At 37.7% G+C, this 25,515-nt stretch overlaps 15 protein-coding genes across 15 annotated transcripts, besides 4 other annotated features; 9 read left to right on the top strand and 6 right to left on the bottom strand.

The window, feature by feature from the left end:
* Positions 1 to 695: 695 nt before the first annotated feature.
* AW171_hschr2433 (60S ribosomal protein eL14) lies at positions 696 to 1,317 on the top strand (the record flags this gene model as incomplete). The annotated part of the gene is made up of 2 exons (XM_018130413.1): positions 696 to 824; positions 1,030 to 1,317. The coding sequence occupies 2 exons, from the start codon at positions 696 to 698 to the stop codon at positions 1,315 to 1,317; spliced, it is 417 nt and encodes a 138-aa protein (XP_017985902.1).
* A 627-nt stretch (positions 1,318 to 1,944) lies between these two features.
* Positions 1,945 to 3,213, top strand: AUR1 (inositol phosphorylceramide synthase; the record flags this gene model as incomplete). Its single annotated transcript, XM_018130412.1, has 1 exon — positions 1,945 to 3,213. One exon carries the CDS (start codon positions 1,945 to 1,947, stop codon positions 3,211 to 3,213), a length of 1,269 nt encoding a protein of 422 aa, XP_017985901.1.
* Positions 3,214 to 3,799: 586 nt separating this feature from the next.
* MRP17 (mitochondrial 37S ribosomal protein bS6m) lies at positions 3,800 to 4,198 on the bottom strand (the record flags this gene model as incomplete). The annotated part of the gene is made up of 1 exon (XM_018130411.1): positions 3,800 to 4,198. One exon carries the CDS (start codon positions 4,196 to 4,198, stop codon positions 3,800 to 3,802), a length of 399 nt encoding a protein of 132 aa, XP_017985900.1.
* A 273-nt stretch (positions 4,199 to 4,471) lies between these two features.
* DID4 (ESCRT-III subunit protein DID4) lies at positions 4,472 to 5,237 on the top strand (the record flags this gene model as incomplete). The annotated part of the gene is made up of 2 exons (XM_018130410.1): positions 4,472 to 4,531; positions 4,590 to 5,237. 2 exons carry the CDS (start codon positions 4,472 to 4,474, stop codon positions 5,235 to 5,237), a joined length of 708 nt encoding a protein of 235 aa, XP_017985899.1.
* Positions 5,238 to 5,306: 69 nt separating this feature from the next.
* On the bottom strand, positions 5,307 to 5,974 carry MET14 (adenylyl-sulfate kinase; the record flags this gene model as incomplete). Its single annotated transcript, XM_018130409.1, has 2 exons — positions 5,307 to 5,790; positions 5,862 to 5,974. The coding sequence occupies 2 exons, from the start codon at positions 5,972 to 5,974 to the stop codon at positions 5,307 to 5,309; spliced, it is 597 nt and encodes a 198-aa protein (XP_017985898.1).
* A 475-nt stretch (positions 5,975 to 6,449) lies between these two features.
* Positions 6,450 to 6,468: a centromere (Chromosome II centromere CDE III element; Syntenic to Ashbya gossypii and Eremothecium cymbalariae Chromosome II centromere CDE III element).
* Positions 6,450 to 6,639: a centromere (Chromosome II centromere; Syntenic to Ashbya gossypii and Eremothecium cymbalariae Chromosome II centromere).
* Positions 6,467 to 6,631: a centromere (Chromosome II centromere CDE II element; Syntenic to Ashbya gossypii and Eremothecium cymbalariae Chromosome II centromere CDE II element).
* Positions 6,632 to 6,639: a centromere (Chromosome II centromere CDE I element; Syntenic to Ashbya gossypii and Eremothecium cymbalariae Chromosome II centromere CDE I element).
* Positions 6,640 to 7,099: 460 nt separating this feature from the next.
* On the bottom strand, positions 7,100 to 9,157 carry VPS1 (dynamin-like GTPase VPS1; the record flags this gene model as incomplete). Its single annotated transcript, XM_018130007.1, has 1 exon — positions 7,100 to 9,157. The coding sequence occupies one exon, from the start codon at positions 9,155 to 9,157 to the stop codon at positions 7,100 to 7,102; it is 2,058 nt and encodes a 685-aa protein (XP_017985897.1).
* Positions 9,158 to 9,750: 593 nt separating this feature from the next.
* On the top strand, positions 9,751 to 11,529 carry PAP1 (polynucleotide adenylyltransferase PAP1; the record flags this gene model as incomplete). The annotated part of the gene is made up of 1 exon (XM_018130008.1): positions 9,751 to 11,529. One exon carries the CDS (start codon positions 9,751 to 9,753, stop codon positions 11,527 to 11,529), a length of 1,779 nt encoding a protein of 592 aa, XP_017985896.1.
* Positions 11,530 to 12,029: 500 nt separating this feature from the next.
* On the top strand, positions 12,030 to 13,733 carry MUP1 (Mup1p; the record flags this gene model as incomplete). Its single annotated transcript, XM_018130009.1, has 1 exon — positions 12,030 to 13,733. The coding sequence occupies one exon, from the start codon at positions 12,030 to 12,032 to the stop codon at positions 13,731 to 13,733; it is 1,704 nt and encodes a 567-aa protein (XP_017985895.1).
* A 202-nt stretch (positions 13,734 to 13,935) lies between these two features.
* AW171_hschr2421 (HBL004Wp) lies at positions 13,936 to 14,952 on the bottom strand (the record flags this gene model as incomplete). Its single annotated transcript, XM_018130010.1, has 1 exon — positions 13,936 to 14,952. The coding sequence occupies one exon, from the start codon at positions 14,950 to 14,952 to the stop codon at positions 13,936 to 13,938; it is 1,017 nt and encodes a 338-aa protein (XP_017985894.1).
* A 264-nt stretch (positions 14,953 to 15,216) lies between these two features.
* RSC2 (Rsc2p) lies at positions 15,217 to 17,787 on the top strand (the record flags this gene model as incomplete). Its single annotated transcript, XM_018130011.1, has 1 exon — positions 15,217 to 17,787. The coding sequence occupies one exon, from the start codon at positions 15,217 to 15,219 to the stop codon at positions 17,785 to 17,787; it is 2,571 nt and encodes an 856-aa protein (XP_017985893.1).
* A 277-nt stretch (positions 17,788 to 18,064) lies between these two features.
* ADE13 (adenylosuccinase ADE13) lies at positions 18,065 to 19,513 on the top strand (the record flags this gene model as incomplete). The annotated part of the gene is made up of 1 exon (XM_018130012.1): positions 18,065 to 19,513. The coding sequence occupies one exon, from the start codon at positions 18,065 to 18,067 to the stop codon at positions 19,511 to 19,513; it is 1,449 nt and encodes a 482-aa protein (XP_017985892.1).
* Positions 19,514 to 19,579: 66 nt separating this feature from the next.
* Positions 19,580 to 20,314, bottom strand: LST7 (Lst7p; the record flags this gene model as incomplete). Its single annotated transcript, XM_018130013.1, has 1 exon — positions 19,580 to 20,314. The coding sequence occupies one exon, from the start codon at positions 20,312 to 20,314 to the stop codon at positions 19,580 to 19,582; it is 735 nt and encodes a 244-aa protein (XP_017985891.1).
* Positions 20,315 to 20,511: 197 nt separating this feature from the next.
* Positions 20,512 to 21,782, top strand: VPS38 (Vps38p; the record flags this gene model as incomplete). The annotated part of the gene is made up of 2 exons (XM_018130014.1): positions 20,512 to 20,541; positions 20,604 to 21,782. 2 exons carry the CDS (start codon positions 20,512 to 20,514, stop codon positions 21,780 to 21,782), a joined length of 1,209 nt encoding a protein of 402 aa, XP_017985890.1.
* Positions 21,783 to 22,767: 985 nt separating this feature from the next.
* On the bottom strand, positions 22,768 to 23,088 carry AW171_hschr2416 (HBL009Wp; the record flags this gene model as incomplete). The annotated part of the gene is made up of 1 exon (XM_018130015.1): positions 22,768 to 23,088. One exon carries the CDS (start codon positions 23,086 to 23,088, stop codon positions 22,768 to 22,770), a length of 321 nt encoding a protein of 106 aa, XP_017985889.1.
* Positions 23,089 to 23,405: 317 nt separating this feature from the next.
* Positions 23,406 to 25,463, top strand: STE11 (mitogen-activated protein kinase kinase kinase STE11; the record flags this gene model as incomplete). The annotated part of the gene is made up of 1 exon (XM_018130016.1): positions 23,406 to 25,463. The coding sequence occupies one exon, from the start codon at positions 23,406 to 23,408 to the stop codon at positions 25,461 to 25,463; it is 2,058 nt and encodes a 685-aa protein (XP_017985888.1).
* Positions 25,464 to 25,515: the final 52 nt, after the last annotated feature.

The following is a 25,515-nucleotide window of genomic DNA, read 5'->3' as shown; positions in this document are numbered from 1 at the left end:
TATGCACTCAGAGTAGATCTTGGTGTTTTGTTGTTATAATTTTCCTTTAATAATCAAATTTAGGCAAACTTTATCATCACAGTGCAATCTTCATATATAACATTACTAAGTCGCTGTTCCCAGCTTCCTCAATCCGAATTGATAAAATTAGATAGTATATCGTATCAGGATAAATAATGATCGCATGCCACAAGACACTCACAAGGGAACATGGCGGTGTTCCGAGAAATCTTGTCCTAGATCGCAAATTATATCATCATGTTCATAAAAAAACTATCTGAATATTAATCGGATTGATTCGCAGTTAACATTGACCGCTGTTATCCTTAACAGCAGCTACAAGCGATTGTATTCTGTAGTAAAGTAGATACGGGATAAGAGTGGTGTGTATAGTTCGTTGAAGGTTTTTGCAACTTCACGCTTCTTTTATATTCTCATACCTATGAATTTCATGTGACTGTTCCAAATACACTAGTACACCATGAGATACAACAGCCCATACACCACATACATAACCGCATACATAATTGTAGAACTTTTCTAATGAGAGCTTAAATCCACCTGACAGGAACGCACGAGTTTTACGCATTACCCAGCAACTCACCAGCTGTGATCGTCGTGAACTTCAAAACGATACTCAAAGGACAGGGCATATTCAATACATTAACCAATATAGGTAGCAAAGCAAGATAAAAATGTCCACCGAAACTATTGTTAAGGCATCCAACTGGAGATTGGTTGAAGTTGGTCGTGTTGTTTTGATCAAGAAGGGCCCATCCGCTGGCAAGTTGGCCACTATTGTCGAAATCATCGACAACAAGAGAGTATGTTTGGGAGTTTAATATTACATGGAAGGCTGTGTTTCATTTCAAAAGTTTTTACTATTTGAATTCGATGTTCCTCGGTTCACCGATATTCCACGATAATGGTAACCAACATTAATATTTCAAGGAAACATCGGATGAATAACTCACATGCTTACTTGTACATCTAATTGTTCTAATCGAATTAATACTAACTGTTTTGCAGGCTTTGATTGACGGTCCAGAAACCGGTGTTCCTCGTCAAGCTATCGACTTGGGTCATGTTGTCTTGACTCCATTGGCTTACGCTTTGCCAAGAGGTGCTAGAACTTCCACTGTGTCTAAGAAGTGGATTGCTTCTGGTGTCTCCCAGAAGTGGGCTTCTTCCTCTTGGGCTAAGAAGATTGCTCAACGTGAAAGACGTGCTACTTTATCCGACTTTGAAAGATTCCAAGTTATGGTATTGAGAAAGCAAAGAAGATATGTTTTTAAGAAGGCTGTTGCTAAGGCTTAGGTCAAAAGTTCTGAATTTTGACATAGGATACGCTTCTACATGAACATCAAATAACCATATATTGTTTCGATAATATAATGTATATCTAAAACCTTTTAGTGAGTTAACGCTCTCGATTCGATCGTAGGTATTATCGTATTTAATGATATCCAGTTTGTCGTTACCCTCTTTACGTTAGACTGGGACTGCACGGTTAGTGGAAGCCTTAATTGCAGTCTTCATCTTTTGTTACTTTTTGACAGACGGCATCGCCATATCGACTACCATAAACCGGATTGTTTTCCAAGCGGCAAATAACCCGCAGACAAATAAAACAAAGCGTAACTTAAGTTCCACGTATTTTCACCCGTAAAGGTAAGGTGACCTTTAATACGCTTTAAACAAGAAGTCGTTATTAAATTTGAGCTTAAAGCATCACTGGTAGAGTTACTAGAGCTGGTTTTAGTCAAATTCATAGTATCGAGCTATTTAAAGGAAGCAAGTTTGTTGTTGTTACAAACAAACTACAAGCAATAAAGTATAGAGAAACAGTTACTACTAGCCTATTGCATACACTGGAGTTAAAGAGTTGATAAAGTGGTACTTTACATCCAATAAATTATCCATTATCGTATAAATCTACTCGACATGCGTGATTGGTTCGAGAGGAACTTCTTAGCACAAAAACCATCTGGTTCTCGACTAGCTAATTTAGAGACTAGTTTTGATCCTAATATATCCATCCAAAAGCTTAAAAGCTTTAGTCTGACAATTTCAGAGGTGTGTCATTATGCATTTTTGGGCTCGGTTCTAATATTTGTTTTCCTACTGTATCCGGCCCCATGGGTTTTAAAGATTTTTTTTTATTCCATCTTTTTGGTATTGTTTTTGATGCCGGCTACTAGTCAGTTTTTCTTTAATGCACTGCCAATATTCACTTGGTTGGCGCTATACTTTACGTCGCCTTCCTTTGGGTCTTCGCATAGGCCGCCAATTGCAGTCAAAGTGCTTCCTGCCGTAGAGACGATACTTTACGGGGATAACTTGAGTGATATTTTAGCAGCATCTACTAATATCCTATTGGACATATGTGCATGGTTGCCATATGGTATTTTCCATTTTGGTGCCCCATTTGTAGTGGCCGCGATATTATTCGTATTTGGCCCACCTACTACTTTGCGGAGTTTTGCTTTTGCATTTGGTTACATGAACTTGCTTGGTGTCATCACGCAGCATGTTTTTCCAACCGCTCCGCCTTGGTATAAAAACATTTATAACTTGGCACCTGCTCACTACGGTATGAAAGGTTCTCCTGGGGGTTTAGCAAGGATTGACCAGTATTTTGGTATTGATTTGTACACTACTGGGTTTTCGAACTCCGCGGTGATTTTTGGAGCCTTCCCATCCTTGCATTCAGGGTGTGCGACAATGGAAGCGTTATTTTTGGGATACATTTTTCCTAAATTGAGGCCGTTATTTGTCTTCTATGTGTGCTGGTTGTGGTGGTCAACAATGTATTTTACACATCATTACTTTGTTGATTTAATGGCAGGATCGGTTTTGTCGTATCTTATTTTTCAATATACCAAATACTACCACTTACCGATTGTAGGAAAAGACTTATTCGCAAGGTGGTCATATTCTGAGATCAAAAAGTTTAACATAGTCCAAAACGACCCATTATATCAAGATCCAAGTGATGTTGAAAATCTTCCCGTGACGACACAAGATAATGATGTTAACCTCACTTTTGAAATGAACTCTTTAGATGAAGTTAGTACTCCAACTCCTTCCATTTTTGATGAGATGGCCTTGGGTTCCATGTCAAGGTCCTCCGCGAACTCTATGGATACTCCTGATGACGAACAATTCAGGGCTAGTTTTGCAAATAAGGTTCATAAACAACGCTACGATTAATACTAAAACTCAAATGCAATTATATTAGGTGTTGTTCATTTATGGATTATGGTGATGACATAATGGGAAATATCCACTAATAAAATAATAAGAACTAAATCACCTAAAGCTGCAAATGTAACTTACGAATCCTAAGATTCATAGTTCCATCGTTGCAAGATTAAAAGCCTGGTTTGACATATGCATTTCTTTAAAATATGGGTTTATCCGTCGCCCTGAAATCCTCTAGGCGTCTTACCAATTATATTATATCTAATGAGAAAATTTCCCTTAACATGCTGCTCCTTGGTCTGGCGTCCAAATGTGAAATTGTTTCCAAGGCTATGCTATCTACATCATTAACTTTATACCCACCTCTACCTTATGGAATTGTATTTTAATACTACTAGCACTATATAATATATATAAATAAATTCTTTACACACGTTTCAAAGACAGCATGTAATTAAAAACATTATAATAATAATATCAGAGTTGAGTACTCATTGTGTAAAGTAAAGTGCTTAGTAGCATGCAGACTTATATTATATACAGGTGGTTATCCATTAAGTGTCCCAGGGCTGTGGCAACGGAAACGAAGTGGGTTTTATTCCCAATACTTCGAATCATCCTTAACCTTTTCCAAAATAGAGCTGTAACCCCGAGCTTTTTCTACAGAGGACGCAACATCGAGACGCTTTTTGTCATTAACTCTGATGATCGATGATCTAATAACTCTAGGATCTGTTCTCAAAGTCCTTAGAATTTCGGATTGGACAGATGCAGAAGAATCAAACATCATTAAGAAATGATAAGCTTGAAAATGTTGTTCTTGATCCTTTTTTATAATACCTGGTAGTTGTTTATTACCCATGGGTATGACCCTTCTTATAACGCCTCTATTTTGTATGATAAGTTTTCCAATGCTAGTAGCTATCTCTTTTGCTTCCTGGTTTGCAGCCAATGGATTTACAACACGTACAATAGAAACTAACTCGTATAGCATATTTAAATGAATATATGTCCTGAAGATAGATAGCGATTTAACACTTTGAGCTTAATGGTCCAAATTCATCGTACTATTCAATATCTCATTTTCATATTTTAGCCATTAACGAAAATTCTCAAAAGTTTTTGTTGAGCATTCTTGACGAATATTTGACAAAATAACTTTAATAAAACTTCTACTTCCGGCCTACCAATCCCTTAAATTAATTGAAGGATAGTTAGAGTGCAATTCTACATATTGTTTTGCTGTTAATCTACTGACAAGGAGGTGATGAACTTATTTGAGTGGGCTTTTTCAAAAAGCCTGACTCCTCAGGAAAGAGTGAAAAAGGTATGTTAAAAATAGAGCGTTACCAAATATATGTTTGATACTGACCATTTTTTGGTAGAACTTGACGGCTTTAGAAAGAACCCAAAGAGAGCTAGAAAGAGAAAAGCGTAAGCTAGAAGTCCAGGAAAAGAAGATTATCCAGGATATAAAAAAATCCGCGAAGAATGGACAAATTGGAGCTGCTAGAATTCAAGCTAAGGACTTGGTCAGGACCAAACGTTACATAGAGAAATTTGGAATGATGAAGATACAGTTGCAAGTGATATCATTGAGGATCCAGGCTGTTAGAAGTAATGACCAAATGGCAACATCTATGCGAGAGGTGACGGGCTTGCTAGCCGGAATGAATAGATCGATGAACTTACCCCAACTACAGCGCATATCTATGGAATTCGAAAAACAGAGCGACATGATGGACCAAAGACAAGAATTCATGGAGGAAGCTATAGATGAAGTTATGGGTGACGAATTCAATGATAATGCAGAAGCAGATGAGATAGTCAATAGGGTTCTTGATGAGATTGGTGTGGATCTCAGCGCCAAGCTCGAAAGTGCACCGCAAGGCATTGTAAAGGAAACATCTGCTAATGATACAAGAGTCGCAATATCGGAACATGTGGGTATCCAGGAATCCCAGCGTGCCAGAACTAATTCTAATACAGACGACGAGTTGCAAGCCAGACTGAATAGTTTAAAAAAGGTATGATGCGAATAGTGTTACAAAATCCTTTGTGCAATTGAAGCTGGTATAGCTTTGATATCAATTAATTAAAGCTTACAGCAGGTTATTTTGCCGTAAATATGTATATATTAACTTGGCGCATTGCTCTACGGATTGCTTCTCGGTTCTTAGGTGAATCTCTGGTGAGTCTGGACGTTCATAGGGACTCGATATACCAGTGAAATCTGGTATGATGCCATCTCTTGCCTTTTTATACAAACCTTTGGGATCTCTTTGTTCTGCAATTTTAATTGGCACATCTACAAAGACTTCGATAAATGGTAGTTCTGCAACTTCATGAATTTTTCTGGCTTCGTATCTGTCAATCTTGAATGGAGATATGGCGGAAGCAATTGATACTGCACATGAATCAGCAAACAGTTTAGACACTTCCGCAATTCTACGTATATTTTCACGACGGTCTTCACGGGAAAATCCGAGGTCCTTATTGAGGCCAAGACGGATGTTGTCACCGTCCAATCTATAGGCGGCTAAGCCATCGCGTAACAATATTTCTTCTAATGCACAAGCGATTGTACTTAACGTAGTTAGTTATCACCGACTTAATTACGAACGTGTTAGATAATGCTAACAAAAGTTTAAACATACCTTTTACCAGATGCGCTTAGTCCAGTTAACCAAACGGTGCATCCTCTTTGATACCGCAATTTTTCACGATCGTTCCTGGTTAATTGAGAATGCCAAAAAATATTAGTAGACATGTGTGATGTTTATCTAAGTATTAAAACTACGTTCACATCATTAGGGAATGATGCAGTTTATATATGCTTATGCTGCCACATATTTTGTTTCACTGACATAGTTGTACGAAGACATTGAGCGCGCGCCTCTTTTAATTGTTCTGATTTGATTTACCACAGTAAAAGATGCACGTGTTATGTGTCAAAAAGGCTCTTCTTCGTCTTAGACAGTCTGGCCTAGAACGTAGCTGCGAAGGGAATCACACTTAGAGAGAGATCTATGAAAATAACTATGAGTTCAAATAAATAATTAATTAATTACTAATACTAACAAATAAAAAGGAGATAATCAATTTTTTTATAGCGTATTAAAATTAACTTTACTATAGGTAGAAAAAATGTTTCATAGTTCTGCCTTAACATATCCTGTCTAAGACGTAATCTCTTTTTAGATCCGAAAATACGCATCCTTTTCTTTTGTAAAATTAAAATTATTTTCGGATGAAGTATACAACTATATTAATAAACTTTAAAGTATTAATCATTATTGGAGATAAATAAATTGATAATTATTTTTATATAAATGGATAAATAAAAATGGATAATATAAGAATAATAATATAAATATATAAAAGAATTAATTAATAATATAGGAATGCTAAAAAACTGTTCAAAATTTCACGTGCTTTTTATATATTAGTTTAGCAGTATTTTTAAGGTTTGATAAACGAACTGTTTAGTTTAATCATTAGTATTTTATTCTAATTATAGAGCGCTCCATTATGATTCTTGTTTGCGTTGCGGATATTACTTTCAGTTATGCGAATTTTAATTATGGTGTTTATTAAAATTAATTATATTTTGATCTAATTTTCTTATTGGCGGTTAATAATTTAAAAGTTTTTTATTTTTGAAACTATTGAAGGTTTTAATTTGTATTTCACTTTCCATCGTTTATCTTAAGGTGAATAGCACCACCATTTATACGTTAAAACTAACTAGTAAAATAAAAAAAATTTCTACCAAGTTTTCGAGTGAAGTTAATTAATAACATATATGTTTGTATATATATTTTAAGGTCTATACAAACTAGCTAGGTATCATGGCAACCAAATCAAGAAAGCTCTAAAATATACTCTTATAAAGTTAAACCGAAGAGACAATCTCACTTGCATGCTTTAAAATTTGCACCATATTTTGACATTCTTTCCTCCTTTGAATAGTTATGTCATTTTCTTTGGTTAGTTCTTCAATGTCCTGATTACCATATAGTTTTTCTAGTAAGACTTTCTGGATGTCGTTTTTACTTTTAACGATTAGCTTTAACATAACAGCTTTCGGAACAAGGTCCGCAACTGTTCTTTTGACAATACCAAAATAACTGTCAATCAGCAACTTAATGACTTCAGTTTCCAACGTCTCCCTCTCTGTCATTTGTCCAGTCGCCTTCAACACTGAAGGTGGTGCTTCCAAAGCAGTCAATTTTTTCTTGTTCTTAGATGTGAAGAATCCACCAAAGATTCCACTAGACGCTTTATCAGACGTAGAAGGCGCCACCTGTATTATCGTTTTTCCAGTCTTAGGATCAGTTTGCTTTGGGTGTAGTTTCTCCTCAACCATAGACATAGCTTGCGAACCTTTAAGTAAATCTGGATGCGCTGTATTAATGTAAGTTTGCTCTGCCTTAATTACATCAATAACGAATTCATTAGATGGAATGACACGTTCTTTCAAATACTGAATAAAATAGTTGGAAATCGCATCCCTTAAACCAGGATATCTGGCATACTTAGGTTGCGAAATAATTTCCCTTAAGATACGGACTAGTTCATCAAAAACCAATCCTACAAGCCTCAATGAGGGGTCTTCAAATCGCTGTATCTGTTGCTTCACTAAGACTTCGAATGCTTCGGTACCAACAAAGAGAGATGGCGCTGCACCTGAACTGTTATACATAATTGTTCTGATATCAGAATCCTTTATCTGGTCAAATGGGTCCAATGCATAGATACCGCCTTTAAATATTTCATGGAATACAAAGGATATTCTTGCACCACCAGACAACTCTTGACTTGAGAGTTCCTTTGCTTCACCATCTAATATGCCCGTATATTCCTTTGAGAAATCTGTAATCATTGATAGCACAATAGAGTTTGGTGAATCTAATGTCTCTGGACCAAGATTTAGTAGTTCAGCTTGGTACTTCTTCAAAGAAAGCTCAATCTTGTTTTTTATCTCTGGCAAAGTTTGTCTAATATGATGTAACAAAATGGAATTGAGTTTCTTTGCTAAGTATGGGGTACCGCAGTAATTTGCGTTGGAACTATATGAAGGATGGTTAGCAAAATATTTTTTTTCATCATTCAAAGCTTCCCTAATAGTTTTCTTGCTCTCTATATCTCTTTGACCTCTATTAATTACTGGAACATATCCATATCTTAGTGGAATAATCCTACCAGACAAAATATCAACAACGTCAGTGCCTTTATCCATTAAGTCAATTTTTGTAAGAACACCAATTGTTTTTGTTCCCTCCGGGTCAACCTCTCTCGCAAGTTTCAAGCCATCACTGTTCGCTAGGTCGGCATTAGCAGCGTTCACTGCAAGGATTATAGCATTTGGCTTAGAGATGTACTGCATTATCATGTTCTTAATTTGAGATTCAATATCAGCGGGTTGGTCACCCACAGGGACCTTAGTTAGTCCTGGTAAATCAACCAAAGTCAAAGTCAATACATGAGGGGAATATATTCTCAAGTTAATAGGAATTGGAGAAATTCCAGCGTTTTTTCCGGTTATCTTTTCTGTTTCGTTGACAATTTCTTGCCTAATTTGATCAAAGTTATAGAACTTCTTACCTGGAAGATGTAAAAATTCGCCCCACTCTTCAGTGTTATCTTCGACCTGGCCTACGTTTTGATCTGAACCAACATTGAGGTCCAAAAGTTCACGGTGAGCGTTCTCAGTATCCTTTTTAGTTCGTCTGTTAACCAATTGCAATATCAAAGGTCTTCTTGTTACAATACCAGATCCCCTTGGAAGGAAGTCTCGACCAACAATATTTTCCAATACTGAAGATTTTCCTGAGGACTGTGATCCGACAACAGTAATCTGCGGCAAGTCAACGGGGGATTGAGACCCTCCACCTAATGGCGCTAGCGCATCTTGTAGTTTATTGATAGTTGCAATCAAATGCTCATCCATTTCCAACTGCTATAGTATGTGTTTTGTCACTAATTTCAAGGAAGTTCCCTGAATACTATGTAGATATAAAGTCAACACTTTTCTGGTGACGAAATAACGTACGTGTAAATTGATAATATATCGCCCCTTTTATTCGATATCGTTGTTTTTTGAAGAACTTTCTGTGAAAACGTTCTATGGAGGGTAACGCTTTTTGCACCCTATTCAGGGACAAGATTGGTTACCCGGTTTTGACCCCGAAAATGCAATTGCTGGTACAGTTGGTAACTGAGCTTTCCTTTAGGATTTGCCACTAACACACGAAGCGTGAACGATAAGGAGCGTTGCAAAACGGGACTTCAAATTTTAAGTTTTTAACCATACAACTGCTGCCGTACTAGCTGTTGTACTGCTCGATTTACATCATTACTCTGAGTATTCCGAGAATATTGACACCAGCAGAGTTGGGTTCCTTAGAAACTCTATTCACTGAGCTGAAGATTGAAGAGGACCTATACTTCACAGACTTACGTGCTCAAAATCGTAAGTTATCAACAAGCAAAGGGATTAAGTCTAGGTTCCAAAATTACAAATACCCATATTTGCGTAATAGCATGAGTCAGCAGAAAGTTTATGGTGTGACAGGCCCAATATCAACAGATGGGCCTACTGCGGCGGAAAATAAGTTGAATGATGAGTTGATCCAAGAGTTAAAGAGAGCTGGGACCTTTGAATCAGAGGAAGAAACGGCAAATAGAGTAAAAGTATTGGAAGTATTACAACAATTGGCCCAGGAATTTGTGTTTAAGGTATCTAGGAAGAGAAACATGTCTGAAGGTATGGCCAGGGATGCTGGTGGTAAAATCTTCACGTTTGGATCTTACAGATTAGGCGTACATGGCCCAGGTTCTGATATTGATACATTAATAGTAGTTCCAAAGCACGTTACGAGGGAAGATTTCTTTACTGTGTTTAATGATATTTTAAGGTCGAGACCGGAGCTGGATGAAATTGCCCCTGTTCCAGAAGCTTTTGTGCCTATTATTAAGATAAAATTCAGCGGTATATCAATTGACCTTATTTGCGCACGCTTGGATATCCCACAAGTGCCATTGAACTTGTCGCTAAGCGACAAGAACTTATTAAGAAACCTCGATGAAAAGGATTTAAGAGCGCTAAATGGTACCAGAGTTACTGACGAGATATTAGAATTGGTACCAAAACCGGCCGCCTTTAAGGTTGCGTTAAGAGCTGTGAAATTATGGGCACAGAATAGAGCTGTGTATGCTAATGTTTTTGGATTTCCCGGAGGTGTTGCTTGGGCTATGCTTGTTGCTAGAATTTGTCAACTCTACCCCAATGCTTGCAGTGCTGTAATTATTGCCAGATTTTTTCACATTTTAACAAGATGGAACTGGCCACAGCCGGTTCTTTTAAAACCAATTGAAGATGGGCCATTGCAGGTGCGTGTTTGGAATCCAAAAATTTATTCACAAGACAGGTCACACAAGATGCCTGTTATCACGCCTGCATATCCGTCGATGTGCGCCACCCACAATATAAGTGAATCAACGAAAAAAGTTATTTTAAGTGAACTACAAAGAGGTATTGAGGTAACTACAGATGTATTTTCAAACAAGAAAACGTGGGCGGATTTGTTTCAAAAGCATGACTTCTTCTATAAATATAAATTCTACCTCACAGTCATGGCCTCTACTAAGGGAACTGATGAGCAGCATCTAAAATGGAGCGGACTGGTCGAGAGTAAGTTAAGGCTATTGGTACAAAAACTCGAAGTTCTATCTGGTATTAACTTGGCTCATCCATACACCAAACCATTTGAGTCGACATATGCTTACGATACTGAAGAACAGTATAAGGAGATATTCGACAATTACGGGACACATAAGACAGAAGATGTTTTGAAAAAATACACGCAAATAACAGATGAAAATAGGGATGATGAATGTCTGAAAGACAAAGAGAAGGTGCATATAACCACCATGTATATCGGCTTGAATATAGCCGTTGATGAGAAAAAGAAGATTGATATTCACGTTCCGTGCCAAGATTTCTTTAACCTGTGCCGTTCTTTCCAGGAATATGAAGACACAGAGACTTTTTCATTGGTGATCAAATATGTCAAGTTATATGACTTACCAGATCATGTCTATGATGCTAACGATCACAGGCCCGTAAAGCCAAGTAAAAAGAGGAAGAATGAGAAGGCTGGAAAAAAAGCAAAACGGCCTAAGTCAAGTTCTGCAGCGATCCCCGAAGGGGAAGATAGTACAATTGCCGATGGATTTACGGTATCAGAAGAGCCCCATTCTTTAACAACTTCAAAATCAGGGGCAGAAGTGTCTGTCGCTGCTGGTGGAGCAATGAACTAGCATCACTAGCCGCCATAAACAAAAAATAGACGAAATAAATAGAAAATATTAGTTAACGCATCTTATTTTTCTTACAGGTTATTACGTACAACTTACCGACAATGAAAAAACACCACAAGTTTTACATTCGTAAATTATCTTAGAATTTGACAAATTATTGCTTTTTAGGTTGCACAGAAGGCAAGCAAAAAGGAAGCGTCTGACGGAAGACTGTGGAGCGAAGCCACATCTACACTGAAAACAGGTGCATGAGGTAAACTATACCTTTATCGCTGTCGTTCCACTTACTAGGGTCTTTCTTCTTCGCTTGTTACGCCACACTTAAATCATTAGGAGCGAATACTAATGACTGTAATTCTATGACTAACCGTTATATAAAAAGGTGTTATTTAAATACATTGTATCAATAAAATAGCGTTAAAGATTCAAATTCAGGAGCTAATTTCCAGTAATTGGTCTTAATATTCACCGATATACTAGTGGGTTTTTCAACATCTTAGATGCCATCGACGATACTGTCCCATCTCAACTTGTTGAGAAAGGAGGATGATAAGGAAATAGACGCTGCGAGTGCCAGCGATGTTGAGGCGGCAGAGCACTTTGTTGCTGAATTAGATAAAGGTGAAAAGAGGTTGGGTATTATATCAAGCATTGGTCTGATATGTAATAGAATGATGGGTACCGCTATATTTGTTGTGACTTCGGACATCTATAAATTGGTAGGGTCTGTTGGTTTGACCTTGATACTTTGGGTAGTTGGTGCTGCGATAGCGTTGACTGGGCTTTATGTCTATATGGAGTTTGGTACCGCCATACCTCGTAATGGAGGAGAGAAGAATTATTTGGAACACATTTTTAAGAAACCAAAATTCTTAGTGACATCGCTGTACGCTTCTTATGCATTCTTCCTCGGTTGGGCAGCCGGGAATTCATTGATTGTTGCTCGGATGTTTCTAATAGCAGGTAATGTTGAACTTACGACGTGGAATGAACGTGGTGCTGCAGTTGGAGTGATGTTTTTCTTTTTTCTTATTAACTCTATTAATGTGAAGGTTGGATTGTATTTTCAGAACATTCTCGGCGCATTTAAGGTGCTGACTATTATATTCATTCCAATTGTCGGTATAGTTGCTCTTTGTGGTGGTATAAAAAATGCAGCAGGTACAAGTAACTTTCACAATGCCTTCGAAGGTTCTGGAGATGCCACTACATATGGAATAGTTAACGCTCTGTACAATATCATTTGGGCTTTTGTTGGTTACTCTAACGTCAATTATGCTTTGGGAGAGGTAAGAAATCCTGTTAGGACTCTAAAACGGGCTGGTCCAATATCCTTAATATTATTGAGTATACTTTATCTTCTTGTTAATATTGCTTATTTTGCTGTTGTTCCTAAAGAAGAAGTGCATAGTTCCGGAGTTCAGATTTCAATAAATTTCTTCAGAATTGCGTTTGGGGAGGGGGCAAAGAGGGCAGGTGCTGTTTTTATTGCTTTAAGCGCTCTAGGTAATGTTTGCTCTGTGAGTTTCTCACAAGCAAGAATCATCCAGCAGTTAGGTAGAGAAGGTGTTTTGCCATTTTCTAATTTCTTTGCAAGTTCGAAACCTTTCAATTCTCCATTGGTTGGTTTATTCCAACATTTTGTTGTTTGTGTTATAACGGTTTGTGCTCCACCAGCTGATGGGTATGTTTATTTCTTAATTTTGAACTTGATTAGTTATCCAATGAATATCATAAACACTGCAGTTAGTGGAGGTTTATTATGGATATACTGGCAACGTCGTCAAGGTAAAATAGAATGGGATCCACCGATTAGGGCAGGTGTCTATGTAACTACAGCTTTCCTCCTGGCGAACATATATTTGGTATTCGCTCCCTATATTCCTCCGCCTGCTGATATGCGTCTCGATCAAACTTTGCCTTACTGGACTCACTGCGTTTTAGCATGGGCTATCTTTGGTGTTGGTGCTATTTACTGGTTTGTTTGGACTCGCATATTACCAAAGATTGGTGGTTACAAATTGGTATATTCAGAGGTACTTGGTGAAGACGGATTTTGGAGAAACAAGATTTTAAAGCAGTATGATGATAAACCCCCTGTGGAAGTTGAAAACTCTGCGGAAGCTTCAGCTTATTCGAGAAAGACAATGGAGTTATCGCCTGAGAACTCTTTAAATAACTTGGCAACGAAGCAACGTAATTAAAGCGCATATATAAATTAATATTGAGAAAATTTGCTTAAATATTTAATGAACCGGATTGAATTGATTAACTCGTATTTAAATTTAAAATTGCACTTACGAGTTCGAAAATAAAAATACAAACAACTCTTGTTAATGCAAAAATGATACGCACGTTATTAAAACACCATAAACGTTATTTAAACTATATTCTCCTCATAGTAATTTACCTTCTTAAGTAGTCTCTTGGTTTATACTGTATGCCTATTATAGGTTGCAATACTTTCGGTAATAGTTCTACTGCATCGCCTTGAAAACCCCATGTATGCTTATCATTTCTAATGTCATCTATATTTTGGATATCCGTATTAAAAATAGCTACGTGTCCACCGCTTTTCTTTACTCTTTCTACATAACCCATAGCTGGCCAAACCTTTCCACTCGTTCCAATTACAAAGACTAGATCGACTTTTCCTCCTGTAGAAATAAATTGGTCCACTTTATCCATCTGACAGAGCGGCAAAGACTCTCCATACCACACCACACCTGGTCTTAGGAGGCCTTGGCATTTGGGACAAAGTGGAAGGCCTTCTTTTACATCTATTTGGGGTAATGGTTCGAAATCAGAAGAATTTGTCAAATCGTCAAGGAGAGTGCTAGTCTTGTATTCACCTTCTCTATTAACTTTCAATCTTTTCACAGACTGTTTTCCTATCAGATCACTTCGTGTTGAACATGGCTTTAGCTTTGGTGCTTCCCTTGGTACGACCTCTCGGAGAATAGGAGTCAGAAATAGGCTTTTATCGTTCCTTCCAGTAAAGCTGCAATGGAATTCAGTACATCTGTAATCGAATAAACTACCGTGTAATTCAACCTCAGTTTCTGATGGTAAACCTGCACGTTTTAGAAGACCATCAACATTTTGACTTACTATTAAAATGTCTTTGTTAGCATCCTTTAACCTTTTACTTAGCTCTGCCAATGCAAAATGACCATTGTTTGGTTTTGCCTTCATAGCAGTATACCTCCTAGCAGAATAAAATATCCATACAAGGCTAGGATTATCATGAAAGGCTTCTGGAGTTGCTAGATCTAACGAGGTAAAACCTCTCCATGTGCCTTTCATTGATTGGAATGTTGGGATGCCGGAGGACGCGGATAAGCCTGCTCCCGCTACACACAGAATTTTTTTTGCATGCTTTATGTGTTTTTCAAATTGCAGAAGAGGATCACTTGCAGACATTTAGCATATCATTCTAAAATGCGAAGCTTGTAGCTAACTTGCCTTTTATTACCTTTTACCTGACGTTTAAACATATATATCCGAATCACATATCATTAAGAACGAGAAGTTAAAACAAAAAATTGTTACGCCAAAAATTCATGTTTGACAGTCCACTATTGCAGCTTGTTACAGCCGTTATGGATGGTATACAATTTGACAAACCAAGACAATCATAAGTACTAAGCAAGAAAATTACCGCCGAAGATATATAAAATTATAGAAATGCCACTAAGAGAGAAGCTTAAGGTATTACTTGATGGCGTATTTGAATTGCGAGAGGAGAATGGTATGAAGATTCTACCAATTTTTTATACTTTACCTTTAAGAAAGGACTACCCAGATTACTATAAAATTATAAAAAAGCCCTTAAGTTTGGCTACCGTGAAAAAGAGGTTAAACCACTATGAAAAGGCTCAAGAGTTTGTTATTGACTTAGTAAGGATTACTTGGAACGCAAGAACGTATAATACAAAGGAATCTGAGATATACCACTATGCATTAATCATGGATCGATATATCAGAGAACATATTATACCACAGATTGAACGCGAAATAGAACATGTGACTTATCCATATTTAGGCCCACTTCCTGACGAACAACCTTTGCCGGGTGTTCCTATAGCAGATGATGACGATGAGAATACCAGCGCTATGAAAGACGAATCAGTTGTTCCAGAGATAGTAGAAGAAAAGGATGCTACTGCTGATGAGGAAGACCAAGAAGCTTCTGTTGCTCCTGATGACGAAGAGGACGACGAATATCGAGAAAAAAAGAGAGTGAATAAACTCAGATTACCGAATATTACTCCAACACCTTCAGCTGTAAGTAAATCTACTACACCGCAGCCTTCCTTACAAAGACATCAAGTTACGAAAGCGCATACGAGACGTGGCAGGCCTCCTGTAATTGATCTACCTTTTGAGCAAAGGATTAAGAATGTTTTGAAGAATTTAAAGAGAGAATTTTTGTCCGCCACAAGAGAATTATTGACGTCTCGTTTCGATAAATTACCTGATGAAGAAAGAGAACCGCAGTATTATACGGTTATTTCAAATCCTTTGTCTTTGGATGATATCAAGAAACGTATTAAACAACGGAAGTATAAAGATTTCCAGGGGTTCGAGAATGATATAAGATTGATGTTGAATAATTACAGAATGTATCATAGGTCTCAGCCTCAAGAAATGAGGCGCGCCGCTGAATTCGAAACAAAGTTTAATGAATTTGCAAAATATGAATTGTCTAGACCCGATGAAGATTTTATGACTGATGGAGAATTAAAGTATCCATTAAATCAAATTGAATTAAATGGCAAGACGTATAAAATTGGGGATTGGATTTTACTACGTAACCCAAATGATGAAACAAAACCAACTGTTGCCCAAATTTTCCGGTTTTGGCATACGAATGATGGCAGACGTTGGTTGAATTGTTGCTGGTACTTAAGGCCAGAACAAACTGTCCATCGTGTAGACAGATTATTTTATAAAAATGAAGTGGTCAAGTCCGGACAATACAGAGATCACTTAGTGGAGGAAATTATCGGTAAGTGTTACGTTTGTCATTTTACAAGGTATCAACGTGGTGATCCGGATCTAGAATTAGAGGGACCATTGTTTGTCTGTGAGTATAGGTACAATGAATCTGAAAAAGTATTCAACAAAATCAGAACATGGAAAGGTTGCTTGCCCGAAGAAGTGCGTGACATTGAAGAGCCAACATTCCCAGTTATTGGCAGAAAGTTTTTTAAGTATGAGTCTCCAATCAAACACCTTTTGCCACCCAATGCTACTGTGAATTCCCCCATACCACAGCCAACGGAAGGTGTTGTGAATGCCCCTCCATTGGTTGGGGCTGTCTACTTAAGACCTAAGGTGAAGAAAGATGATTTAGGAGAGTACTCGACATCTGATGACTGCCCTAGATATATCATTAGGCCTGGTGATCCACCAGAGCCTGGTAAGATCAATTCAGAAACGGGGACTATAATAACAAACTCGCAGACTGCAAGTGTTTTACCGAAGATGAATATGTCCACTCCCCGACTATCATCATTGAATCGGAATGGTAGCTATTCTAGTTTGGTTGGTAGAAATGGCAGCCCTACATCATTACCGAGATCTACACAGTACTTCCCACCAGTTCCAAATGGAGACTTAAGGACACTACCTATAGTTCAACAGGTACCTAAGCAAGGTCTTATCAACGGTCAAGTGTTATCTAACAAAGGTGGGATACCTGCAACTCCTATCAATTCTAATGCTACGTCTGGTACTGTAAACGGAAGTACTCCTGCATATCAGCCACCTTCAATTATCAACAATTTAGCCGCTCAAGCTAGAACAAATAACTCTGTACTGGGTAACATTGTTGTTGATACACCTGGAGCATATACTTTACCATTATCTATTACTAAAAATGTGGAAGTTCTCCAAAGAACTGACTATAATAACCAGGTTAGAAGGTTAGGTAAGGAACAGGTACCTAAGAAAAGGAAGTATAAAGGTGAAGTTTTGTGGTTTAAGGGAGCTAGTGTTGTATGCTACGAACGATTGCTAAATAGTGGTGGTGATATGGAAGTACCATTGAATAGATGGTTTAAGAAGCGGAGGAAACTGGACTACGAAGAAGTTGATGAAGAAGTCGGTGACGGAACGCAAATAGAAAATGGTAGTAATGATGACTACGATGATTCCCAAGACGAGCAGAATGAATTGCCTGGTACTTTTCCAATGGGCTTGAGGCCGAGTGCCAAGTATATGTCTTACAAGATTTGTTCCGGACATTGTTAAGGTCACTTATACTACCTGTTTTTACTGTGCAAGAATTTTCGTTTTTGACTCTGCTTTAAATCTTTTTTGAACCAAAAATTTAACAGCAGTCAGGGTAGTGGAAAATTAGTAGCTATATACTAAATAATCAATTTAATGCTAGATGTATAATCCGGAAAAAAAAACTTCAATGTAATATTTACATATATATATATATATGCGTGTGTCTAGAATTCGGTAAGTACAAACTAAACTCTGCGAACCTCTTTAAGTTGCTAGTATCCCTATTAATTTATCCATGTCTGACTTTGATAAGTACTCTACTCCGTTATCATCTCGCTATGCATCCGAAGAAATGTCCTCTCTTTTCTCATCGAGAAACAGGTTTTCAACCTGGAGGAAATTATGGTTAAATCTAGCTATTGCTGAGAAGGAATTGGGCCTTACTGTCATCACTAATGAAGCTATTGAGCAATTAAAGGAACATTTGCACATTTCTGATGAGGAAATTATCGCTGCATCTAAGCAAGAGGCTATTGTGAGACACGATGTTATGGCCCATGTTCATACATTTGGGGAAACATGTCCCGCAGCTGCTGGTATCATCCATCTAGGAGCAACTTCCTGTTTTGTAACAGATAATGCAGACTTAATATTTTTGAGAGATGCGTACGATATTATCATCCCAAAGTTAGCCAACGTTATTGACAGGTTAGCTAAATTTGCTCTTGAATACAAGGACTTGCCAGTTTTAGGGTGGACCCACTTCCAGCCTGCTCAATTGACTACCTTGGGCAAGAGGGTTACTCTATGGATTCAAGAACTGCTTTGGGATTTGAGAAACTTTGTGAGAGCAAGAAACGATATTGGATTCCGTGGTGTTAAAGGTACCACAGGTACTCAAGCTTCATTTTTGTCTTTATTTCATGGTGACCATGAAAAGGTAGAAGCTTTGGACAAGAGAGTAGCTGAATTATTAGGTTTTGATATTGTTTATCCAGTCACTGGCCAGACTTATTCTAGAAAGGTTGACATAGATGTTCTTGCTCCTTTGTCCTCCTTTGCTGCAACTGCTCACAAGATGGCCACTGATATTAGGTTATTAGCCAACCTGAAAGAAATAGAAGAGCCTTTTGAAAAATCTCAAATTGGATCATCCGCTATGGCTTACAAGAGGAATCCTATGCGCTGTGAACGAGTATGTTCACTAGCGAGACACTTAGGTACCTTGTTTAGTGATGCCGTGCAGACTGCTTCAGTGCAGTGGTTCGAAAGAACTCTAGATGACTCTGCTATTAGAAGAATATCTTTACCTAGTGCGTTCCTTACCGCCGACATCTTATTAACTACTTTGTCTAATATATCATCCGGGTTGGTTGTCTACCCTAAGGTCATTGAAAGAAGGATTAAAAGTGAATTGCCTTTTATGGCCACAGAAAACATAATTATGGCTATGGTTGAAGAAGGAGTTTCTAGACAAGAAGTACATGAGGCGATCAGGGTTCTGTCCCACCAGGCCGCTGCTGTTGTAAAAGAGGAGGGTAAAGACAATGACCTTATTGAACGCGTCAAGAATGATGAATTTTTTAAACCTGTCTGGAATAAGCTGGATATGCTATTAGATCCATCTACTTTCGTTGGTAGAGCTCCCCAACAGGTTGAGAAGTTCATCAACAATGATGTGGCTGATGCATTGGCTCCTTTTCAAGAGAAAATTAATGATGCAGTTGTTAACTTGAGTGTATAAACCAATCAATGTAGCTCATGCTTTTACCAAATTTGACGAAGTTTTTATCCGATAGATAATTGTTTTTTATATTCCATGTTCATTTATTTGTTTATCCAATCTGTCCAACGTAAAAGCATTCCACTTGTGTAACCTAACAAAAAGATTTTGATCATTCGTTAATTCGGTTAGGTTTTTCGGAATTTTTAATGAGTTACCTCTTAGATAACTTCCACTTACCATAGTTGAAAAGGTTGATCCTGGTTCCTCATTTTGTTTCAAGATTCTAAGCATCTCATCTTTTCTTTCGCGTTTGATAAATTCAATCATATTGCTAAATGCTCCGGATATAAACTTCCAGTTCTTTGATATGACATCCATTGCCAGGTCTTGATTTCTTGTATCTATAGTTAGCACTAAACAGTAGCGTCTTTCATTGCCCCTAGCATAGGGGTCTTCAAGTTTAAAACCAACAGATAGATTTAATCCCTTTGTATTATCATAGAATAATAATGGTGATTCATCATAACTAACAGTCTCCTCGCTAAATATTTTCTTTATTAATGATGCCAAAAACTGAAACCTTACCGCCGAATAATGTGTGGAAACGTAATGACTCCCGTTTATCACGCTTCTCATTGACTTACAGTTATATTCCCCAGGTATATATATTTGACAAGATTCGCAATAAGAATCTGTTGGGTAATTTGGTAGAAGTAGCTTTTCACATTCTGATGTAGTTTTCGCACACTGAGTAACTAGAAGCACTTTAGGGCCATGCTTATCACAAAAATGAGTTAATGAAATAAGTAAACTAGTCATTATGGCAATTGTAATTGTTCTACAGCGCTTTAGCTGCTGCGCGGAGGCCTTCTACTGTTGCTAGTTCCTGACAAGAACTTTGTGATAAGCATTTAGAATTTAAATTTCTTTTACGTCGGTATAAACAGATTTCCTAAAACTCATCTTAAACGCACCAACCCTTAATCATCATTAATAGTTCGAATCACTAGAATAACATGTGCACTAATTCATCATATCTATTACTTGTATGTGGATGTTGCAATTAAAGCTTTTTGAGGGCTCTTATACTAATATTATTACTTTATAGCGAAGGCTTCGGCACCTGCGATCCATTTCAATATGCAATGTTAGCTTGATACGTGGTGACAATATCCAGGGAACGAAGTGGAAGTTATTTCCATGTTACCTCATATTAGAGGACACTTCAGGGGAAATAGTTTATGTCAGTGAGGTTCAGACGGGCGCGCACACTAGTTTACGTTTCAATGAGCTCCCATTATTGGAGAATGCCGTACAGACATTCGTTAGCTTGGAGGTTGTAGCTCAATTACCTTCACCCGAGTTCCCAAAAAATGACTGGGTAGTCCTGTGTTCTTATAGTATTGATTTTAACAGTTTGACATATGTTGGAAAAACTCACCCCTTAAGCAACGTACCTGGAATTAACGTTCCTATCTTTGAATTTAATGATGGCTATTATGCATTGACACCAATACCATACGAAGAACCGACCAATACTCCTATAAAGCTGCAGACCAAGAAAAGCATTACATTTAACTCTCTTTTGAAATTAGGAAGGATGTTGGAGTATCTCTCACAGGTGAAGCTCGAATCACGGAAGTTTGCATATGATCTCCAATTCCTTATACAAGAGTTGCACGAGGAAGAGATGGATATGGCGATAAAATCTACTTTAATGGATTTAGAATATCAAAATGAAAGGAAATTAGCGGTATTGGGATCACTGAAAAGATGTGTACTACAAATCTCCCCAAAACCTGAAGAGGAGGAGCCCTTCGATAATGATTACGGTTCCATGTATTCAGAACTTGTACAAAAGAAACATCGCATTTTAAATCTCCAGGAACGCAAATTCAAGAAACTCATTGATATCTTCACTAATACAACCCTATTCCAGAGCCCATATGTCATTCTACATGCCGCTGACGCGGACTCTCCGTACAATATTTCACTAGAGAAATTAGATTTACAGACCATATTGCACACAGATAATAGGATATCTATGAATACAATGCTTGGCTATTATCTGCTATTTATTAGTATCCTAGCTCGCAAGATATGCTACATTCCACTACCCTATAGCTTAGCATATTATGGTAGTACGTCTGTTATCAATAATACTTTGCCATTATATCTCACCTTATCGCCTACCCAACAGCAGATAGAGAGTTTTTCAACCGCCATAGACTTATTTAATATGGACATAATGCAGGTTAAACAGTATTTGTATAACCGTCGTGAGTAAGTAGTTGCCAATCGAATATACTAAGTGGTAAATTATGCAACAATTCACAAGTCAATGCGATCATTCTTTAGATCTATCATAATATATGTCCAAAATATCTTTAACTATGTTAACTTTCGACCATCTTAAATATGGTAACATGTAAGCCACCCTTGTGATGAGGTTGAAAAATTTAAGACCGAGAACTTGGATTGCAATGGCCCTGTATAAGCTCTGCAAGACAATCGAACTGTGTAGCTCTTGCAGAAACCTGTTATTTTATCAACTGATGCTCGTACCTAATAAAACACACGTCTGCAGAAAGGCATACCTTGTTTAAGAAATGAAAGATCGAAGAAGAGGAGGATTAGATAGTAATTCATACTCGTAACTTACCTACCCAATTGCTTTGACAACTTTCCGAGAAGATTACCTTAACAAAGATACATCATCCCCCTGCAAGCTGATAGTGAAACATTCCGAACGATAAACAACCCAATTCGCTTTTAAAATTTTATTAATTTGTCAACCAGTTGCAGTGTCTGTATAGCTGTTCGGAAATTTTATGTCCTGTAGATCTCCTATCTATCTTCCTATCTATCTTGACGTAGAACATGTTAAGTTCCACATAAAAGGAGTGTCATTTCATGTGTCATATACTGAAGAAAGAAATCTGAGGCCATCATTATTGCCTACGAAGATAAGTATTAGCCTCACCTTTACTGATATTGTTCTACTGGTTTAGGAACAGTTAGCGTTATTAGACAATCTTGCAACTAGCGACGAGCTGAATATCGACTACTTAACACTCAGTTTTAGAGTTAGATGGGGACTTTAAACAATATAACGAGATATATACACGTAACAGAGGCCCGACAAGTATTAAAACTGACTTTACGCTAAAAAACGCCGACATACTGGATCATATGAATTAGTTTCACGAATACACCAGTCGTCATTTGATTATATAAAATGTCTGATAAACTAAGGAGTTACATAAACCAACTCATAACAACTCCTTACCCTGCTCTTCGTGGGCCATATCTTCTTTCTTCTCAGAACCAGCTCCCTTTTCGTCTAATTCTTCTTCCATGCCTTCCTTTGACCCAGGTGCATTTGGCCTATGACCTCCGACCTGTAGCAGTGGAGAGTTAGGTTGCGTATCAACTGGATCCATAAAAGCGTGCTTGATTATGCGAGGATGCCTAAAATCCCTTATGTCAAGTTCAACCGTTCGCCCAGCACGTTTTGCATACATTTTGTGTAATGCATCACCCTGAAGCTTTTCAATGTCCCGAAGCTGCTGCTCAATGCTTTTCTCGCTCATAACATATTATTATCTCAAATTGCTAAGGTAGAACTATGGGCTTCAAGAACTTACAACACATTGGCTCCCTCTATATATAGTTGTAGCCCCACGTACAATGTTATCATCGAGTTATGTAACCATAAATCTCTCAAGATTAAGGGGTGTGTACCTGCGAATGTGGGCACAGTTGACATTCTTACCATTTTTTCCTTGTAATCGTAATTGGCGATATCGTATTAATTCTACCTCATGTACAATACAAATTGAACATGTACGTTAGAGTTTTTGGCGTTCCTCGCTGACTTTAAAGATCAAAGTACTTTCTAGGTTTCAGGATGCCAGTGGATCATGTATTTATACTTAACTTTCTGAAACAGCTAAACTGTGAAGAATATACTGATATATTTCTATCATATGGTATTGCAAGCAAAGAGGATGTTAAATACTTAGATCAAGAGATATTAACCGAAATCGGGATCAGTAATATCGGTGATAGAATTCGAATTTTGAATAAATGCAAGACATGGAAGCAGAGCAATGAAAATTCTGAGAAGAATTCATGCGATGAAATTAATAAAATAATTGAAAAAATAAATGGACTTACAACTGGTCCTATGACAATTAATGAGGAGTTGGTGACAGATAAGCATTCTGTGATATTTATTTTAAATGATGGTTCTGCCAAACAGGTGAATGTTAACGGTTGTTTTAATGCCGACTCAATAAAAAAGAAGCTGATAAAAAGGCTTTCGTCAGAATTTACTGCGAATTCACAACCTGGTGAGGGAACAACATCCCAGGACTACGATGTATTTGTAGTAGACTACTCAAAAAATGTTTTACATCTACTATTTGATGTTGAGTTGGTTACTATATGCCATTCCAGTGACCGCCTTGAAAAGAATAGACTAATATTTGTTTCTAAGGATCAAACTCCTAGTGATAAGGCTATCCTAACCTCGAAGAAACTGTATTTGAAGACAATGAGCGTATATAACCAGCTTGGCTCAACTTCAAATATTTTGCAGGGGCCCGATAGCTATAATGGCAGCAACTCAGTATCTAATAGCCCACATACTTTAAGAATCGACAGTAATAAGGGTAAGATACGCCAAATATTCAACCAAAGACCACCGAGCGAGTTGATTTCTACCAACCTTCCCGAATATTTTCCTCATACAGACTTTAAGAGACTACAAAAAACAATTCGCAGTTCCTTTCGTGAATCTGTCCGTCAAAGCATGTTAAGACCAGGCGCACCATTGCCAGCGGGTAATAATGTTGGAAGTATCCTATTCAATAACAATAGCGCTGTAGATAAAGCGCTACTACAAAGTTTGGAACACAATATTCCACAAGAGAAACCAGCACACAAAGTGTTACGTGAAGAAGTACCATCGTCTCCAGCAAATCATGGCTCGAGTGATGCTGTTAGCCGCATCGATCTTATGAACACAGATTCAGAAGATGAAAACGAAACCGATGATAATACTGTTTCTTTACCTACCAAAGTTGTCACTCCGAAATCGTGGTTAAAGGGAGCTAGAATCGGTTCAGGTAGTTTTGGAGCGGTATATTTGGGCATGAATGCACAGACAGGCGAGCTCATGGCTGTTAAACAAGTAGAATTACAACCGACAGCTGTTATGGCACCTGCAGAAGATAAAAAGGGCGAAACACCAAACACAAATGCTGTTGTAAAAAATTCCCAAATACATAGAAAAATGATAGATGCTTTGCAGCATGAGATGAACCTGCTTAAAGAATTGCACCATGAGAATATTGTGACGTATTATGGCTCTTCACAGGAGGGAGGTAATCTGAATATTTTCCTTGAATATGTGCCAGGTGGATCCGTTTCTTCCATGTTAAACAGTTACGGGCCCTTTGAAGAACCACTTGTTAAAAACTTCACAAGGCAAACTTTGATCGGTTTGTCCTATCTGCACAAGAAAAATATTATTCATCGTGATATAAAAGGAGCCAATATTCTGATCGATATTAAAGGTTGCGTTAAGATAACAGATTTTGGTATTTCCAAGAAGTTAACTCCATTAAATAAAAAACAGAGTAAAAGAGCATCACTGCAGGGTTCTGTTTACTGGATGGCACCTGAAGTTGTTAAACAAGTTGTCACTACAGAAAAAGCTGATATTTGGTCCGTTGGCTGTGTGATTGTTGAAATGTTTACTGGTAAACATCCGTTCCCGGACTTCTCACAAATGCAAGCAATCTTTAAGATTGGTACCAACACTATCCCAGAGCTTCCTTCCTGGGCCAGTTGCGATGCAAAGGCCTTTTTGCTCAAAACCTTTGAGTTGGATTACAAAAAACGCCCTAGTAGTGTTGAATTATTGCAGCATGAGTGGTTAGACACAACTCTAGTTATGTAGGCGCCTACACATGAGTTTACCGTATATAGCTACTTTTAACTCGACCTTATTT

Source organism: Eremothecium sinecaudum, chromosome II (genome assembly GCF_001548555.1).
Source record: "Eremothecium sinecaudum strain ATCC 58844 chromosome II, complete sequence".
In the NCBI taxonomy this organism is placed as follows: Eukaryota; Fungi; Ascomycota; class Saccharomycetes; order Saccharomycetales; family Saccharomycetaceae; genus Eremothecium; species Eremothecium sinecaudum.
Note: the sequence above shows the minus strand (reverse complement) of the source record. Positions and strands in the feature narration are given on the sequence as shown.